The sequence below is a fragment of the Hakea prostrata genome, chromosome 11 (genome assembly GCF_041222555.1).
Source record: "Hakea prostrata isolate BN-2017 chromosome 11, UWA_Hpros_2, whole genome shotgun sequence".
NCBI lineage: Eukaryota > Viridiplantae > Streptophyta > Magnoliopsida > Proteales > Proteaceae > Hakea > Hakea prostrata.
The window spans coordinates 8,811,265-8,831,342 of record NC_142610.1 but is presented as its reverse complement, the minus strand read 5'-3'; the positions used below and the strand labels follow the sequence as shown (position 1 = coordinate 8,831,342).

At 37.9% G+C, this 20,078-nt stretch overlaps 2 protein-coding genes across 3 annotated transcripts; one reads left to right on the top strand and one right to left on the bottom strand.

Moving 5' to 3' along the window:
* The first annotated feature begins 2,997 nt into the window (after positions 1–2,997).
* LOC148999938 (Protein kinase superfamily protein) lies at positions 2,998–5,340 on the top strand. Its single transcript, XM_089140133.1, has one exon. It carries the CDS (start codon positions 3,074–3,076, stop codon positions 5,084–5,086), a length of 2,013 nt encoding a protein of 670 aa, XP_088996259.1. The 5' UTR covers positions 2,998–3,073; the 3' UTR covers positions 5,087–5,340.
* Positions 5,341–9,406: 4,066 nt separating this feature from the next.
* Positions 9,407–19,069, bottom strand: APO2 (APO RNA-binding protein (DUF794)). 2 transcript variants are annotated; one of them, XM_089139753.1, is made up of 4 exons: positions 18,833–19,069; positions 18,028–18,291; positions 11,438–11,796; positions 9,407–10,430 (listed from the first exon to the last, which is right to left on the bottom strand). In XM_089139753.1, the coding sequence occupies exons 2-4, from the start codon at positions 18,205–18,207 to the stop codon at positions 9,602–9,604; spliced, it is 1,368 nt and encodes a 455-aa protein (XP_088995879.1). In that variant the 5' UTR covers positions 18,208–18,291; positions 18,833–19,069; the 3' UTR covers positions 9,407–9,601. The 2 variants fall into 2 exon arrangements, with proteins under 2 accessions (XP_088995879.1, XP_088995881.1); XM_089139755.1 differs by having other exon boundaries at positions 18,028–18,286.
* Positions 19,070–20,078: the final 1,009 nt, after the last annotated feature.

Sequence of the window (20,078 nt, the reverse complement as noted above, 5' to 3'; positions counted from 1 at the left end):
GTCCTGCGCTATAAATGCGCAGGACCATCAAGCCATACACTTTGGGCGGTGGGATCGGAATTTCAGTCGAAATTTCAATCTCGACGTTCGAAATTCAACGGTCGAGATCGAAATCTCGACCAAAATTTCGTATCCTAAGGCTGAAATCTCGGCTTGATGATCCTGCGCATTTATGGCGCATGATACAAGCTTTTTCGAAAGAGGAGAGAACAAAATCACAAGACAGCCTCTTGGCTGCCTAATGAAGTTCGAGTGTGATTTGAATTTTTTTAAAGCTTAGTGTGATCTAGAACTCCTAGTTTAGCCAAAATAACGATGAAATATAATCTAAAATTGAATTTATAATTTAATATAATGGATTAAATGTATAAAATCAGTTAATTACTTATCTAAATGTATATTCCACATAAATAGTTAAACATTGCATTGTTTTTTTTTTTGGTAGGATTAAACATTGCATAGTTATGTACTTGCAAATAAATTATGTAGAAGATCTTATATTTTCCAATATTTACAAAAAAGAACTCTGGATAATTACTTACATAGAAAAAAAATGTTTTATAAATGGGTCCCACCTGCTGTTGTGGTGGGACATGCTATTCCTATGAGTGCAACTTATTATGGTATGGGATTCTTCATTTCACGTGCACTGCACGGGATCGCATGGGATCAAGTAGAATTTAAGGTGGCAAAGTAATAATTCACTCTAGAATGATAGCTTAACGAAACAATGATGTTACATAAGCATGCCATAGCCGAAAGCCTTATTATATATATAGTGTCTCTTTGCATCTCTCTCTTCACTTACTCATTCTTGATTTCTGTCTTATGACTATAGTTCCCCATGGACTTTTAGGGATTTGACCAATGCTCTAAAAACTTTGAAGTTAACGGAACGAGTTGAGTTGAGTCAAGTCTATTAATCTATTACATAATAGACTGGTCTAATAAATGAAGGTCACTTCTCACTAGACCTGTAAATGGATTGGATTCGGCTCGGAGACACCAGTATCCAAATCCGAATCCGATTAGTAAATCCGCTATCCGAATCCGAAAAAAATTTAGAGAAGACATCCGAATTCGAATCCGAAACTTTATCGGACATCCGATAATAATCCGATCCGATAAACTATCCGATTATTAATTGTTAATCGTCACTTTTTTATATTTTTTTATTATAAATTTCTAATTTCCGATTACCGAATACCGTTATCCAAATCTGATTACTGGTGTCCGAGTCCGATTATCATCCATTTTTAAAGAAAAAAAAGTTAAATATTTTACTCTATCCGGATAAATTTTTATCCGAATATTATCCGATCCAATAAGCAATTATCCGAAGCCGAATCCGGTCACTTAGCGGACGGATACGGATATTTTCCGATAAGAAAAATTCCGGATACGGATATCCTTAAACAAATACGAATGCGAATTCGGAGGCGGATTTCGACTATCCATTTACAGATCTACCTCTCACAACCTATCATTTTTTAAGGAGGTTCTTTAGGTAGGTTTGATTGTTAGTTAGTTTCTTCTGTTTATCTTGGGCTGTTAGTCCCGCCAATGATATATAAAAAAAATAGAAAAACAAAAATAGTGAGATTTTAATTTATCCCTTCCACTCTTTTATAGTATCAATGTAGTCAAGGTGGTAAACTTTAGTTAAGAAAAAAGAAAAGAATTTGACTTGGGCTTTTAAAATTTTTCTTATTTCTTTTTTTTTATTATTATTTTTTTTTTTGGTAAAAAAAATTTTCTTGATTCATTTGTTTTGAAACCTGAACATTACATTAAGATACACAAATTTTCTTGTCGAGGCTAATTTATAAAGACCTATCACTTGGTGGCCAATGTAGGGTTGCTTGATTAGTAAAACCAACACCACTTAATGAAGAGGCCGTGGATTAATAAGAGATTTTTATGTTTCGGGGGAGGTATATTACATATACCGTCCTCAAAGATCGAACCCACAATCTTTCTACTGAGAAGTATGGATCTTACCTCTCCATTGAGGTCGTGAATTTAACTCTTACTGATGGCATATATAATATCTCCATCTCTTATATATAAAAAATACCCTTATGAGAAGAGTAGAATGAATTAGAATGACATTTTTTTTTTCCGACAAAAAGAATGACATCTTTTGACTGCAATTGGCCCAAAAGAATTTGGTTTGATAGGGAATGGAAAACGGATTCTATCCATCCTAAATTGATCATTACCTTAGTTGTGAATTTCTTTTAAGATTCTCAATAGCCAAAAATAATGAACAAACCTATTGGTTTTTTTTTCTGTATTTGCCACCACTTGTTACTATATTTGGCAAGCACACAACCAAGCTATTCATAAAAGTTCAAAACCTAACCAAATTGAAACATTAAAATTAGTTTCTAACTAGATAGTTTGAATGTGTGCAAGGAATAACCAATCCAAAAAGGAAGGCATTCTGCAAAATCTATAAAGGATAATGTCTCAACTAGAGAAATAAGAACAAAAATCCTCTGTTGTGCACAACAGTGCACGTATATGTCAAATAACTGGTTGAGAAAGCAAAGAAATTTCAATACCATTTTGAACTTTGTAAATTTGAAATCAAGTTCTAAATCTCAGCTAGTTATTTGGCATATATGTGCATTGTTGTGCACAACAGATGATTTTTATTCCGAAATACAGAAGAATCAGAGCGGGGAACAAACACTATGTTACCTTTGAATTATTGTTTTCTTTCTTATTAGAAGGAAAAATAATTTCTTAATTCCCAGCTAGTCATTGTTTCCTTCAAGATGGAGAGAACCAGAGATTGTCTTCTTCAAGCTTTTACCTTTAGTCAAAAGCAACTTCCACCTTGTCCTTCTTCCATTTCTTTACAATTTAAAAATAAAAAATTGGAACCCCATTATTTTTAATTTTTTTTTTGATTTAATTAGAATAAACATTTATGCTTTTTTTTACTGTAAAGCATTGTACACCACCTCTGCAACAGAGATGAAAATCTCCATTACCTTTGTTCTCCTTGTCCTCCTTCTTCACCTCTCTTCTGTAACCAATTCAAGAAAAAAGAAAATTCTCAAAGATGCCTTCCAGGCCTTTGAGTTCAAATCCAAGCCCAAGCCCTGATTCGATTCTCAGAGCCAAAGGATTTTTACTTGCTATTACTATCTCAGCTGTTGTTCTTCTCCTTCTTGGTCTCTTTTTCTTGCTATACTACCTCTGGTACTCTCTTGTTAATCGTTCTCGCACCAGCCCTGTTGACATTAGTAGCCCCTTGAAATTACAGAGGTTCTCTTTCGAGGATCTCAATTCAGCTACCAATAAATTCACAGGTTCTTATGTCATCGGCAAAGGTGGATCAGGAACTGTGTTCCGAGGGATACTTCGTGATGGAAAATCTGTCGCTATTAAGAAGCTTGATTCCATTTCGTTACAAGCCGAAACAGAGTTTCAGAATGAGTTGCAAGTTCTGGGTGGTTTGCAATCGCCATACGTGGTTACCCTCTTGGGCTCTTGTGTGGAGAAGAAAAAAAGATGTTTGGTTTATGAATATATGCCAAATCGAAGCTTGCAGGAATTGCTGTTTGCAGAGGGGCCAGGGGCTTTTGTTCTGGATTGGAATCAACGATTTGAGATCATCGTTGATATTGCTTGTGCTCTTGCTTATTTGCATCTGGAATGTGTTCCCCCAGTCATCCATAGTGATATAAAGCCAAGTAATGTTCTTTTGAATTCTGATTTCAGGGCTAAGCTCTCAGATTTTGGGCTTTCAAGGATTAAATCTGATGGTGAGTTTGGAGTTGGGTTTAGTCAGGAACTGGGTCTGAGTCAAGAACTGCTCTGGAAAACCCATGATTTTTCGGGAAATCTAGTTAAGCTTCCTCCTGAAACTCCCACAGAAAGCAATACAGAAGAAGATGTTCCACTGGGCAGGCAAGCTTCTTCTTCTTCTTCCAAGAACAATAGAATTGGCTTCAATGCGAGATCATATCCTTCAACTCCTAATGCGAAGGGGAAGGAGGTCTTCCCCATGGCTGGAGAAGCCTTTGATGATGACCTTATTAATCAGGGGAGAGATTTAAATTTCAATGCTTATTTGTCCATTAATGACACAGCAACAGGTAGAAGAAAGCAATGGGGGAAGGACTGGTGGTGGAGACGAGATGGAAGTGGTGAATTGCGTAGTAAAGATTATGTTAGAGAGTGGATTGGAACCCAGATTTACCCATCAACGAATTCTGACTGGGATGAAGAGAAGAAAAGCTCTCCCTATTTGAATCGTTCCATGACATTGAAGGATCAATTTGAGAATGTGAATGGAAACCAGTTTCATGAACAGGGACATGGGCATCCAAAGAAGAAAGGAGACAAGAAGCACATAAAGATGCATGAATGGTGGAAAGAAGAAAATCTTGCAGCAATTAGCAAGAAAGGGAACAAATCAAGAAAGCTTGAACTCAGTTTCAGAAGGGCCTTCAAAATTGCTCTAGGTCCAAAATTTGGTCTTAGAAGAGCTCATACTTTGGGGGAACAGATGCAGAATGACTCTGATGCCAATGTAGATTTGAGCTTTAAAAAGGGCAGGAAGAAGAAGAAGGCTAATTCTAATGGTAGTGAGATATGGAGTGGAGATCAGCTTAGCACTACAACCAGTGTAAGAGGGACTGTGTGTTATGTAGCACCAGAATATGGAAATGCTGGGTATTTGATGGAGAAAGCTGATATATACAGTTTAGGAGTTTTGATCCTTGTGATCATATCTGGTAGAAGGCCTTTACATGTTCTGTCTTCACCTATAAAGCTCAACAAAGCCAATCTGATAAGCTGGTGCAGACAATTGGCAAAATCAGGGAATGTATTGGAGCTTGTAGATGAGAGATTGGGACAGAAATACAACAAAGATCAAACAAACTTGTGCATAAACTTGGCCCTCTTATGCATACAGAAGACACCTGAATTGCGGCCGGACGCCGGCGAGATTGTAAAGATTCTCAGAGGGGAGATGGATATCCCTCCCTTTCTGACGGAATTTTCGCCTTCTTCGAATAAGCTCTTAAGCAGATCAATCAAGAAAGTAATGGCAGAAGAAGAGTAAGTTTTCAAGTTCATTTTTTTTCTTCTTCTCTACTTAGATTTTTGCAGAGTACAATAAATCTATGTATTTTGTTCAAGTGTAAGAAGAATATAGTGATGTTCTCATTAATGTACAGTAGATTATTTGTAGCTCCTTCCAGTCATCTGAAATTGTAAAACTGGTTCCTATAGTTCTTAAATTTTGCACCATTACATAGTTCTGTTCTTCTACCTTACCATCATTTAATCCATAGACCAAAGCAGGATAGTCTGCTTCACATTTGTTTCAAGGTTGTAAGCAACAACCCTCTTTATAACATCAAAAAATGATGCAATTTTCATAATTATTGCTGGAAAATTTTCAGTCTCAACCTTGAGTTGCCCCCTAATTAAGAGTGTGGATCATCTCCCTGACAGGAACGGCATTACAACCACAAATTATGTGGGCCCATAAGTAAAAAAAAATCCATCACCCTAAGCTTGTGGGCCCCTTGTAATTCTTGGTCAGCAGCCATTGGGGGAGATGATCCGGACTCTAATATTAATGCCACTCCCTAAGTTACCCAAGTTATTAGTCAAACTCTCTATTACTAAAACTGTTAATCTTAGTTACCTTTTAATTATATATTTTCAATATTATCCTTATATTCTAAGTTTAGAAGAGGGAAATCATAGATGGTTGAGGGAGATGAAGAAACACATCAAGAGTAGGATTTTTCGTTCAAAGTTATTCTTATCCTTTCGAAATATTTAATTCGTCTCCAACTACACTAAACTTAGGGGTTTCCTGACGGTAAACTATGTCTTTGATATATTTTCATCTTATTAGAGATTTGGTCGATAAATTGAATAAATAAAGGGATGATAATAATTTTAGGAGTAACCAAGGTGGTCTTGTTTTTGAAAAAAAAAAAATATATTGAAATTTTAGTTGCCATCTTCTTTTGAGTTTTTTTCAAATCCTATTGAGCTCTTTATGGATGATAATTTAAGAGATGAGTGTGTGAATGAGATCATTTTTATTTTATTTTTCTTAAAAAATTAAAATTGAACCATATATAGACTTTCTTTTTTCTTAAAACATGGAATGATTCAAACCCATAAAAAAAATATTGAAATTATTTCTGTGAATACTTTTTTAAAGTTTAAACATTTTACTTTCCTCCCTTCTAATGTCAGAATGAATTGAAAAACCACTTAACTAATACTAAAATTAGAGAGTCAGAAAGGGATATTATAATTTTCTTTTATTCACCTTTTATAAAAAAAATGCTATTCTTACATCAAATCAACTTCAAAGATTCCACTAAAAAAAAATTAACTTAAAAAATATTATAATATAGAGGAACAATTTTGCTCTTGTCATTTTTGAAATGAAAAATCTTGTTTTAATGAACTATTTGAATTTTGTAGATACGCGAAAGATTCATCATCATATTTAATACTTTAATTCTCACCCAATATATATTTAAAACCTTACTTTTTCTTACTCTATTCAAAATTCAAAATTATTTAAGATATTTAAAACATTTTTTTGTGTAAAAATAATATATTCAAATGTTTAGTTAGGATCCTTTCTTATACTCTCACTTTGAAATTCACACCTTTGTGTCCCTCTTTTGTCCTATTAGGTTTCACCAATTTACTTAATTGAAGCTTAGCATGAAAGAATGTATACTAGTTAAAAGAGGAAAATTTTCTAAGCCACTCCAAAATAAATAACTTAAAATACAGACACTCCAAGAGTATACAAATTAGCAGAGACATCTAAAAATGTCTGTTAAAGGTACACTCCACTAGCAAATTCTGTTAAGTCATGGTTAGATAATTTCATAATTCTTAAATTATCCTTAATGTCTTGTTACTTTATAGTATTACCCTTAACCGGTTACTTATATTCACACATCGATAGAGGATCAGAAAGGATTTTAATGCAAATTTTAAAACATCCCAGGGGGCAGAGGGGATCGTAGCCCCCTTGGCCTTGGGGTAGCTCTACCCCTGAGTGAGAGGTGCTGATTGATGTGTTACTTGTGGGTTTCCCAAGGTGATGGTTGAATCTATGAAGAGTCACAAGATAACACCGGTATACTGATCACGATGTTCTAAGGGCTTTTCAAAATGACAGCTCTTCATGCCTCGTATGTTGTCACTAAAGTATTGACTCCAAGTGACTTAGTAGTAACGACTTAAAATTAGGTCTTTTCTCGCACTACCCTCCTTTTCTGCAAAGTTTTCCACGCCATAAGAATGAAATCCTCCTAACTAGCATCAAGCATCCTACTCCAAAGATAAAATTTTGTTTCAACTCATAGAAACACTCATAACCAATATTAGAGGTGAACCCTAATATCTTTTTCCTAATTTCCTAAGGTTTTTTTTTCTCTAGGTGGGGTGGGTTGGTGGACATGAAAATTCTACCTTTTACACTTATAAACTTTCTTCGAAGAGTGTCTTTTTTTGGGTGGAGCACCATGATCTTGTGAGTTGAGGTGAAACTTCTAAAGCATTTTTAAGGAACTCAACCTCTTATCTAAATGAACCCACTTGTATGCTCAAAAAGCTTACCTTTAAAAAACCCAATCTTCAACTATATAATCTTAATGTAAGTTTCAAAGATATCATCTTTGTTTTCAGTGGAGTAAATGATAGTGATTATCTTTACCTTCTACCAAGAAAAAAACTGTCTTTACCTCAAAAACAAAATGATAGTGATTGTAGTTGTTAATTTTTGTTTCCATACAATAATCAATGCTTCCAGAAGATCAACAAACCATAATAGACTTTATCAACAAACCATAATGGACTTTATCAAATTTAAATTCACACATGTCATTCAAGCAGTGATGGAATGAAGGCTTTATTCCACATAACAGTTTTTTAATAATTCATTGACTTAATTAGCAAATAAGATTTTAGTACAAAAATATAAAGTCTTTATCTTAACCTTTTTATTAAACTAATACAGTTGCCACCAATGAAAAATAACATTAAAAAAAAAAATTCCAGTTTTCCTCTTGATTTGTTCACCCCAAAAAAAAAAAATTCCTTGGCCGGCTAATGGTATCAATTCTTATTCTTATTTTTTGATACTTTTCTTTTTATATGTTTAATATTAATTTTAAATTCTATTTTTTCTAAAAGAATATGAAAATACCCAAAAATTCATTCTATTCATTTTTGAGTAAACTATTTAAATTCCAGTGCAAATTGAAAGTATAATAGTAAATATACGTTCTTTTTATGAAAAACATATTGTTTCTCCTTTTTCTCACTCTCAAATGCGAATTGATGGTGCTCGTCAAATTCTACAAGCAGTATTGTCGCCGGTGCCCACAGATCTCTTGCAAAGACTTGGTTGACTTTGCATATTTGATAAGAACCATATTCCACACAAGTTGATAAAGAGATGTTAAGTAAACTAATTATTTTCTAATTGACTAAGAAATTTAGATAAGATGGATGATCTCAACTGTCAACCAGCCTTATCTTCTGTTTCAGTTCATAGCTTTCCATATTTTCTGAATTATGTCTTGATACCATTGGTTTCTCTCTAGACAAGCATGGATATAAATCTTGGGTCTTACTTCATGGATATTATTATTTATTTAATTTTTTAATTTAATTTTCATATTGTTCAGCCAATAATTGGTGTGTCATGATCAGGATAAGAACTTTTGGTTCATCTTGTTCTGTTTGGCCCTTATTAGGACGATTCCTTTTGGGTTCATTTGTTTTTGGTACAGGAATTGACACCCTTGGACATATACGTTAGATGCCCAGACTCACTAGTAGGAGGGAGAAGGGAAGTTTATAACAGTGAATTGGAATATCTGTCAGCAAATGAATATGTAGTAGTGGATGATTATTGATGCCAACAAAAGCCCATCAAACCATACAAAGCCTGGATATATGAAGGGTGGCTTGCCATAGTGAATGTATGCTGTTGCAGATGAATCAATAACAGGATATACATATGAATGCTCAGGAACAAGCAATGTCAAATTTGGGAGAAGGGGGAAGGGGGGGGGGGTAGGGAGGAAGATTTCCAGGGTGCAAGAGTGCAGGGTTCCCATCAATAAGCATGGTAATGTGGAATGGAGAATGTTTATGATAAGAACCCTCAAATCCTCTAAGAAATTCAATGGCATAATAGAAGAATTAACAAGATAAACGCTGGTTTTAATGGTGCCAGTCACCCGCAACACCTCACAGTGCCCCTCAGCCTACGGCTGCCCAAACATAACTCATATAACTTTCGATGCCTTTCCTCTCCCTTTCCCCTCTTTTGTTAACCCTTAACTAACCCTAACCCTCTCTTCCTCCACCCCATGGCATGATCCTGGGGTCCTATCAGTTTAGTTTCCATGTCATGAAATGTGAGAAGATGTGGGACAGAATCTGCACAATGGCATCATGGGGATCCTATTCTCGTGGAATTGGGAATGTTTTCTATTTACTACTCTTACAGTAGACTTTTTCTTGAGTATAATACACTATACCTTCACATTCCTTGAGAAAAAGAACAGAGTTCATCTCAGACTACCATTTCAGCTTCTTTGATATTGCTGGGGATTCCAACATCTAATCTCATTGTTGATTTATACTGTTCAGGCACTTCTGCACCACCCTGTACACAAACCTCCACCACTGCAGGGGCCTGCCCATAGAAGCTTCTAAGCTCCAGTTGTAATGGTGGGCCATTGACATCAGGAACATGCCAGACATACCTTGGAGGTATCAAGTCATCAAGTAATGCTGCCTGCCATCCATGCTGTCCATTCCTTTGCTGGTGCTTGTGTGCTCCACAGTTCTGGGCTTTGTGCCCACCAGTTCCCACATGCACCTCTGGGCAATATCCACATACCCTCACTGAATACCTCTTCATAAGCTTCAAGGCTCCTCCTCTCATTGTCTCCCATGCTTTAAGAGTTTCCTCAGCAAGCAAGGCTGTTTCTTCAGGATTTGATGGTGGCACTACTTCTAGATCAGGCACTTCACTTAATATGGGTCTATCAACCTCCACTGTGGGGTCTGGCAACTCACTTTCATCTGCATCAATGATCTCATTTCTTCCAATGCGGATGACAGGCTTCCTCCTCCTTTTGGTTGGGAGGTCCGGTAGATCGACTCCAGCTTGGATGCAGAGCTCAACAACAGCCGGAATCCGTGGTATTGAGAACCTCTCTTGGTGGGTGATACGCTTCCCAAGTCTGTCATACAGGTGAAAGGCATCAACTGGCAAGAGCACATCATGAATATTTGAGTTTGTCCACTCGTGAAGACCCCTGCGGACTTCAGTCCGAGGGCCTTTACATGACTTGAATGGATGGCCCACAGGTCCAACATGGATTTCGTTGCACCATCTGTCCAGTAGAAATGATGTCACTAGAACAAGTTCAATAAGCACTGTTGGCAAAGATGGAAAATAAATACTTAAAGTTTACAACAACATTGAAGGACAGTCAACCTATTCCAAGTTAGAGCAGAGGACCATATTAGATCATCACTACCTTTTGACAAAATTTCAATAACTGCCGCTTCATTTCAAAGGAGTGTTAATTCCTTGCTGATTCAAAGCCTATAAATGAATTGTCAATGCTTCATTTACAGTTATGTGGGGGGTGGGGGTGGGGAGGGCAACCTAGTGCATGATACTCTCGACATTGCAAGGAATGTTAGGGTAAATATGCTCATTACTCTCTGTAGAGAGTTTGCAGACTTGAACACCCCCCCCCCCCCCCCTCTCAAAAAAAAAAAAAAAAAAAGGTTGCAACGGAGCACTCTTATTGTTGTACACCCTCATTAATGATTTGAGAACAGAAGTTGAAAAATAGTGAAGGGCATTTGATCCATGTTTTTATGAAAACCATTAAATAAGGAAGCTGCAAACCAATTCATTCATTTTTCATAGTCAGATACTCCCTTTTTGGCAATCACTCATTTCAAACTTCGACGCAAGAGGATGTCAATACTTCTAGGGGATTTTGATCCTCTGCTGCCCCCCCCCCCCCCCACTCTGATGCCTATCACTCAAATGGTGCCATCTCTGCAGCCAAAAAATAGAATCCAATGGTCAACTAAAAATTGACCCACAAACCCATGAGCAAACCAGTGACCACTGAATTCTTCTTTTCTGTCTTCTTCTTCTTCCTTTTTTCTTTTTCTTTTTTTTTGGGTGGGGGGGGGGGGGGGGTGGGGGTGGAGGTTGCATGCATGGCACTCTGAGTGATGGGCAACCAAGCAGCAGGGGTTGTTAGGCAGCAGATGATCAAGATCCTGCTTTGAATGAAGCAGCCATTTCCAAAAATATGTACACTTACGTGTGAATATAAAAATAAGGGAACCCGTAGAAAGAGGGGCAGATGATTACTTGCAAGCCTGTACAGGCACCACTTTCATTAGCTTCTTGAGGTTGTTAATCAATGTAATTCTGGCATTTAACACTTCGTATGCAACTGGTATCAGTCTCTGAACTAACAACCCATTTCTTGGAGGAGCAATTGGTCTCCTAGGTTGGCCCATGCTTTTCTTCTTCCTCTCTCTGGCAGCTCGCCTGAGCTCCAGTACTGGTATTGGAAAGGGCTTCTTCTCCTTTTTTGAGTAGTAACGAGGAAAATCTGCATTTTGGGGATAATTACCTTTCACAACCAAAACATTGGCTGAAGTTCGGAATGGAATTTGAGATGGAAATCCAAACATCACTTGAAATTTATACTCATCACTACCATTCTGCAGAGGGGGATAAACACATTGCCAGGCAAAAAAGAAATATATTATTAACCCATCTATTGCAAGGGGCAAGACAATTGAAAGGTAGCTTCTTGAGTTGATATGGGAGGCAAGATAATTGATGTCCACTGCCACCATACAGAAAGGGGGAAACAATTGAATGGAGAAACTTTAATGACAGTTCAGATGCCAAAACCATAAAATAACATGTATCTTCTACACAAAGCTGTGATTCAGGTTCAGGTGTGAATTCTGAAATACCTTCAGTTTTTTATGGCTGCAGTATGGGACACTGTATCTACTGAGGGGCTTCATGTTGGGATAGCAGCATACGTCGTCTTTCTTGAAGGATTAGTTTATAGTTGACCATGTAGAAAAAGGTTGGTAACTTGGTAGTCATTCCATGGATTAGATGAGTGGTCACAGCCATGTCACATTTTCTCTTCTTTTCCTGATTCTTGAGAAGTTGGTGCTTTTGTGTGCACTTAATTTTCAATTAGCAAGAAAATTGTGCAATCAGGAGATTAGGTACCTCATTTGTATTAATACATACTTGATAGAAACATTAACATCTGTAAGATGGTTAACTCTGCAAACCTAGTACTGACTCATGCAGATTCAAAGACCTACATCCAGAAGAAATCCAAGAAGCTGCCCCTTAGTACTACAAACAGGTACTAAAACATAATGAAGTCTGCTTTATACTGGGTTTTTTTTTTTTTTTTTTTATCTTTCAGTACTTCTATTATTTTGGTTGGACCAGGTTTTGTTTGCTTCAATTCAGTTATTGGGTTTATTTAAGTGATCATGTGACTAGTTAAGTGAGTTGCATGACCAAGTTATCAGTCTCTTATGAATGCCTCCACTCATGGGAAGGCACAAGCAGTCCTAAATCAGTTGTAAGTTTGTTTTACATCCAAGTCAAGACCTATTAGTATAGGACATATTGCAATAGCCCCCCATAAATTTCCATCCGCACGATGAATAGAACTGTTCGAGTTTAAGTAGTGTGATCTCTTCTTGCATGAAGAAGCTGCTGCTCTGGTGTTTCAGATCTAGTACTCCCTTGTGGTTGAAAATCCAGGAGGAATCTCCTTGGGTGCTAGGTGGTTAAACGCTAGTTCCTGTTGCTGTGTATGGAATCAGTCCTCACATTGATGTGCCATTACAAGCCTCCTGAGTCCTGACTTGGTAGGCAGATCACCTCATCCATTTTCTTTTTGATTAAACATCATTACTCCATTTGAGTATTTCCCTAACCCTAACCTGCCATAACTTCAGTTCCAGCAGATTCCACCATAGAATTGTTCCATGTTTGGAGAATAACCTCATCACAGCAACCCTACTGTCCAATCCAAGAGCCCCCTCTTATTCTACCCACTAAAATTCTAAGATCCCCTCTGCCCTAGTTCATATTGACGTAAAAATTTTGCAGATTTAAAGCATCCCTTCCATCCGAATCTGCATAATCTTGATGGAAACCTCTCCCTCCATCTCCTTACCACTGGATCCCAATTTCAGCCCTAAACCCTAAACCATTACAAAGTTCCTTCAAACCATAGAATTCCCCATAAACTCTAATTTCAGAATACCTCTTCCCCACCATAAATTTTTGCCGTAATTTTGACTGTTACATCAACAGGCCCACCCACATGATGTGGTTAATTTCTGTTGAGCAGTTATCAATAACCAATGATCAAAACTTATCTTCACCCTAACTTACCAGCCTACCAGGGGTTACCTGCCTATTTACCAGACAAAAGGTAGATGCAAGCTAAGCAGTAGTATTACAACTCTAAAACCCATAAAGAACAGCTTGATTCTTCAGAATTAAGTAAATGCTAATTGAAGGGGAGTGAGGCTTTTGAAATTTTGTGAACATAGCGCCATAATATCAATAGGCAAAAGTTTCCCTTCCACCATCAAGTGATAGGAATCCCTTTCCCACTAGTGATGTGACCATATGATGGGACTCGTCCCATCAACAAACTACCAACCCAATTGACGAATTCAAAATTCCCTTCCCTTAGTCATCTAACAGAACAATAATCATGAGTAAGAGATTCTTCCTTCTCACAAACTCGGTGAATTCAAAAATTCCCTCACCTTGGTCATCTGAGGATATCAATGGTCATGGGTAAGGGATTCCTTCACCATAGGTGAAGAAAAACTCAATCCTCAAATAAACAGGGTAAAGAGCATTTCCAGAGGAGTCCTCCCATATTGTCAAACTGCCAGTTGGTTGGGGATTCTTCCTTTCCAACTAATGAAGGAAGAGTCCTTGCACATGGCCATTGGGACTGTCAAATGACAAAGACAAAGGGCATCTTCAAATTCATCCGCAGGGGGGGGGTGAGAGTTTGTTGATAGGACTAAAGTCCCATCACATGGTCACATCACCAATGGGGTAGGGATTCTTCCCACTCAATGGTTGATGGAAAACCAAAACACTTCTGCCTAAGGAGAGCCAATGGTGTTCACCCACGATGAAAGAAGAATCCCTCACCTATGGGCATTGTTACCATTAGATGTCTAGGGGAAAGGGAATTTTCAAGTTCACCAATAGTGGGTGGGAGTGTGTTCATGGGACAAGCGTCCCAAAGTATGTTCACATAACCAATAAGAAAGAGATTCTCCACACACTTAATGGCTGAAGGAAAAATTTTCCATTGAGAAATAAGTTTCACTTCACCAACAATGAACGAAGAATCCCTTATCACTGGGTTTGGGGGGTTGTAGGATGGATATCAAGAACAATTGAGAGGGCACCATTGATTAGTACAGTAGGTGATAAGAGTATTAATATCATATATGTGTTTCCTTCTGCTACATCCAAGGCAGGGGAAAACTATCATTTGACTGTGTTTTGCTTTACCCATTATTAAAGAAGAATCCATTGCCTCATGGAAATCGGCATAATCAGATGACCAAGAGGAAGGATACTTTTTATATCTTCAACAGAGGTGGGAGTATTGATGGGACAACAGTCCCATCATATAGTCACATCACACCACCAGTGGACAATTGATTCTTCCAACTTGATGGCTGAAGTACTTGCATATTCTTATTATTGTTGGGAATGGTACCAAAATGATTGGGTTTGGGACCCTAGGCACTTTACGATGTTGATCAATGGGGTGCAACCAGCCACAACATTTACCTATCCAGATTATTAACCAGTTGTGGACCAATAATCTGAAATTAGTCAAGTCTAGATATCAGGCCCTACTGGTTATCGACCAGCTGGAACATTGGAGCAGATTTGCACTCTCATCCTTGAATTGTTTGGAGATATTTTACTGGTAAAATGTTGGATTGCAAAAAGAGTAGTTTCCAGCATTTTTAGAAGATATTTATGGGTCCCATCCCAGATTGCTTGTAAGAAAATACTAGGTGGTTATTGTGATTTTAACCTTATTTGAGTGAGAGACGTTCAGCCATATAGTCATTCCCCCCCCCCCTTTGTTTCTAACTTAGTCCTGAATCTGCAGCAGTAAGGTTTTCCTTACTTGTTTTATCTATCGAATCATTGCATTATTGGGAGACAATACCCGTGTTTCTTCCATCAATTTGATTCATCTCTTGCGTCCAGTTCTGTTGCAGACTTTAATTATGACTTGTTTTAAGTTGTTTGTCACATGTAAGTATCAGATGATCTTCTTCAAGAGATATTTTTTATATTGCTCAAAGGGACTGCAGACAGGTTTCACAACTGCCCTCAAATCTCTTGAAACAACCCCTGACTCCTGCTCTCTGACACAGACTTAGTTCTAATAACTTGTTAACCTTTGCTGCAAATTCCAATTTCAGTTTCCAGTATCTAAATGTTTGTATACGTTGTTCAGCTTCTGATTTCTGAGTTGCTAATTGCAACTGTTCTCTAAAACTATTTTTTGCCCGGTAACACAATTCTTAAACCAACAGCTTTGTTGGACCCATTTCTAGTTTGTTAGCCTTGATCACAGCCTCATTAAATTGTTTTTAAGTTTTAATCTGATTTACTCTTTGTGATCTTAGCTTTCCCTGAGAATCCTAACCTATACCATCTGGAGCCCTAAGGTTCCATCATTCTTTTGTATCATTACGATGTATAAGGGTGAGCTAAAGAACACAAACAAGACCTCTCAATTTCATCACAAGGAAATATGAAATATTTATCAAGCCAGAATGACTGTAAATGAGCAAAAGTTTGAAGCCAACCTCTGCCTTCGACACCCAAGGAACACTATCATGCTACCCCAGCAGCCATTGAAGATGTGAAATGGAAGAACAAGTAGAAGACCCTACTGAAGAGGTCTATGTTGTAGACATCAAAGTCCACAAGAAATCAACATGAATCGTGTGGCTGTCCGTGAAGAGATGGAGTACATATCTCAAATCTTTGAGGAGGCAATCCCCAATGTCAAAGACTCTATCAGCAAAATACTAAACTACACCTCCGTATGAGAAGACAAAGCATGCAAAGTTTGTCATCTGATCAAAATATTATGAAAAATGAACTCTTAGCCATGAAGAGATTACATCTCCATTTCCAAGAGTTTTTGAAGTTTTGTTGAGGACTGAAGCTTCACCTTCATCACAATTCACACCAAAACGACCATTCGAAGGTTTGAAACTCATGTTTGAGTTTTCCTTGAACTGGGGAGGGTTGATGTGGATTGATGGGGTAGAACCAACCACACCAACAACCTGTCCAGATTCATAACCATCAAAACAGTATATCATGGGCTCATATTCTGATATTAGTTGAGCCCATATACCAGGCCCAATACTGTTGTCGACAAGAAGAATGGTGAAACAGAATTGTGGGTCTCGTCCGATACTTGACGAGAAATAGCTTCTGGAATGAATGTTGGGTTGCATCGAGCAGAATTTTGGGCCCTACTAAAAGCAATTCTGTGGGTTGCCTGTAGCATGCCAGATTATCTAGAAGAAGAGATGATGTGAAGATCTTTAAAATTTATTCAGTTTCTAGTTTCAGTTTTCAGAAGTAAACTTCACATTTTATGTAGCAGCAATATTCAAACCTTTGTTCTAATTTGTGATGTCTTCAGAAATAGGTCCTAGAGAAGGAGTAGTTTTCGTTTGTAAAGTTTCTAAACTTGCGATAGATGCTCTCGTGTTTAATAAAAAGAAGAGCCACAAATTGAAGTTGAGAAAAGAATGACTTATGTTGCTATACTATGACATGCAGGTCCATAGGATGCAGAAATAGCGTAAGTTTGAGTGAATTTTCAACCATATCCTCCTACTCTTCTTCTTCTTCTTCTTCAACCCCCCCCCCCTTTTATTTTCTTTCTCCTCTGTTTCAGATTGGTAAGACTGTCCTCCTTCAACCAAAAAAGAGGTTTTCCTCATTTGTTTTGTACATCGAATTACTGTACTGTTGGTGGACTATACTTTTCTTTCTACCATTAGTTTGATAGTTCTCTTTTCTCCAGTACTGCTGCAGACTTCGAATAAGATATGATTTCAATTTCTACATAGTCTCAGATCTTCCCCAAGTGACCTACATATTCTTTTCATAAAGGAACATAAGCATCAAGCAAGCTTCACGACTGCTCTAAATCTGTTGCATCAACCCCTAATTCTTGTGCTTTTAATTTTGACTCAGTGTCATAGAAGGTCACGCTTGATGCATTGGTCAAATGCTCATCTGTGGAAAGTTTGGTCGTGAGTTCAAGTTTTAGAAAAAGCCTTCTTTTAGAAATAGACTAAGGGTGCATATTTTTTACCATTAAACACTGGAGCCTTGTACATTGGGTTCGACCTTCTTTTTTTTTTTTGCTAATTCCAACTGATTCTGAACAGAAAAGTTGCTATTTCTGCTTAATGCCACAATTCCTTATCCAATGGATCGGACCAAATTTATGAGAACTTAACCCACGGTTTCATTCTGTTCTCCAACCTGGATTACAGCCATGTTAATTACTTCATCTTGAGTTATATAAGATTTCCCAGTTCTAGTACAATCCTGGTATCCTTGAGATATTATAATCTAAATTACTGGGTGCTCTCGGATTCCATTACCTTGGGGGAGGGAGAGGTGCATAACGTTTAATGCAATTCAGACAGTTCTAAGTTACCAATCTTCTTCTATGAAATAATTCTGCTTTCGAAAAGCATACATATGAAATTCAAAGAAATCTTTCCAGGTATCTACCCAGAACATCAACTGAGCATATACAACACCACATAAACGCAGGAAATAGTTAAGAAATGTCAACATACCTGAGAAGAGCCGACCCAACTAAGACGTCGGTACAGCTTCAACTTCAGATTTTCCTGTCTCAGATGGTAAGGAACTCTACTTGAACTCGAGTTGAAAGGTAAACCCCCGATTCTATCAAATGCCAAATCCTTGATCCCAATCGGGCACGGACCCAAAGCACAACCCATCCCTGATAACATATACCCAAGATCTGCGAGAACGAATATTCACGAGAGAATCATCTTACACTGACTCGAAACCATCAGAAAAAGGTAGACGCTGAACTGCACCAATGAGAAAGCTCAGTCGAAACCCACCAATATTTAGCAATACAAAATTAAACGGAAGCACACAAATTGCAGAAAATATCTAACTTTCTCATAGAAGAAGTAAACCATTATAAACGAAATGATACAAAAACCGAGTAAAATGGGAGACGCATCTTGAATGGCAAGAATTCCTCGAATGCTTCAGGCGTGTTGGATCTACTTGAAATCAGTGAGACTGACAGGAATAATGAGGAATGGGCAGAATCGATTTTGGACTTCTTGGAACTTCGAAAGATGCAGGATTTAAAAGTGAAAACTGGGAAGACATTCGGGGTTCCTCGATTGAAGAAATGGATTAGTTGAAGGAGGATTTGGGACAGTAAAGGGAGTTAACCAGAGATTCTGTAAGTGTGGGTTCAAACGTTTCATAGTTTGAAGATGTAGCTGGTTCATGAGACAAGGATTGGGGCTTCTGCGATAGGGAGTTTCAAAGCTTCAAATTATGAGAGGATGAACACCAGTGAGCAAGAAACACAGAGCTAGGAAATGTTCTCACCTTCATCAATGGTGGTGGAGCTCAAATAGACCAGCTGCAGCTTTAGAGTTTCACCAGTCAGCGAGTTCACAAAGCTCAAAGCTTTGAGTTCGTTTCACTCTTTTCCTCCCTATCCTACCTTATCTTCTTTCACTTTAGGGCCAATTGAACGAAAGCTCCAACAAATGGGTCATTTGGGTCCAGGGTTCCACATCTTCTCCACCAAGCTTGCCCTTGCCCGTGCCCCCATCTTCCAATCTCACAAAGGCCTGACACAGGTAAGCCTTGTGCTAGGAGTCCGGATCCTCAACCCGTCTTTGTGCTCCCAGATGGGTTTACCACCACAAAATTATAGGGGCCAGGGGTTGGGTGATGGGTTTTTAATATTTTTTACTTGTGAGGTCCATCGATTTTGGTGGTAGTAATCGTCGGGGAGCACCCCTGACGGGATGATGATCCGGATTCTTGTACTAGGGCTTATGTGAAGCGGAGGATGAGGCCACTCTTGCGTGGAGCTCCTCTCAATCCAACCCATCCGTGCTAGGCAGGCCTTGTGTTTGGCTTTATGTGAAAGGGAGGATGGGGCCACTCTTGTGTGGAGATCCTCTCCACCCAATCATGCCCTCATCCCCCTCCCCCTACTATCCATCTATCCATTCCACTCTCGCAAATGAGTATAGTTCCTCTCCATGAGGTAAGCAACCCTTTGATGGTATGGAAGAGTCGTTGCAACTCGAACACAATAGAAGTAGTCATCATGCAACTAGTATTACTAGTTAGGTCGTGCAATATTTTAGTCTAATGATACTCATTGGATTTATCCAAATCCTTGGATTAGAATATTCTACGCACATAGCTTTTATGACTCGTGGAGCTCTTAGTAGGTGACCCCCACCAATGAGATGATCCAAATGAACTTTTGACGACATTGAGGGTGAAAATTGAATTATACCAAAAATAAATAAATAAATAAAAAAGGGCGAAGATTGAACCAACTAGTTCGATATATTGTCAAACTGGGTTTTTTAAGGATGCAAGTTTTAAAATACATGGGCATACAAGCTCTCCTCGATATAAAAATAAAAAATGTTTTGACCCGAAAAAGAAAAAATTTCAGTGCTGTCCCTTGAGTTACCCCTAATATCAACTTATCAGATAGATCTCTATTACTAACACAATTAGTCTCAATTTTTACTTATCCATTTTCAGTATTACCCCTACATATTAAGTAAAAAATACTATATATATGATGCATATCTTCGAAACT

Excerpts from the sequence above, each read along its gene's own strand:
- LOC148999938 (XM_089140133.1), top strand. The coding sequence starts at position 3,074 with ATGCCTTCCAGGCCTTTGAGTTCAAATCCAAGCCCAAGCCCTGATTCG.
- APO2 (XM_089139753.1), bottom strand. The coding sequence starts at position 18,207 with ATGTTATCAGGGATGGGTTGTGCTTTGGGTCCGTGCCCGATTGGGATC. Across the intron at positions 11,797-18,027 it reads GTTGGGTCGGCTCTTCTCAG|AATGGTAGTGATGAGTATAA; the intron begins GTATGTTGACAT and ends CCCCCTCTGCAG. Across the intron at positions 10,431-11,437 it reads GTGCCTGTACAGGCTTGCAA|ATGGTGCAACGAAATCCATG; the intron begins GTAATCATCTGC and ends TCTACTGGACAG.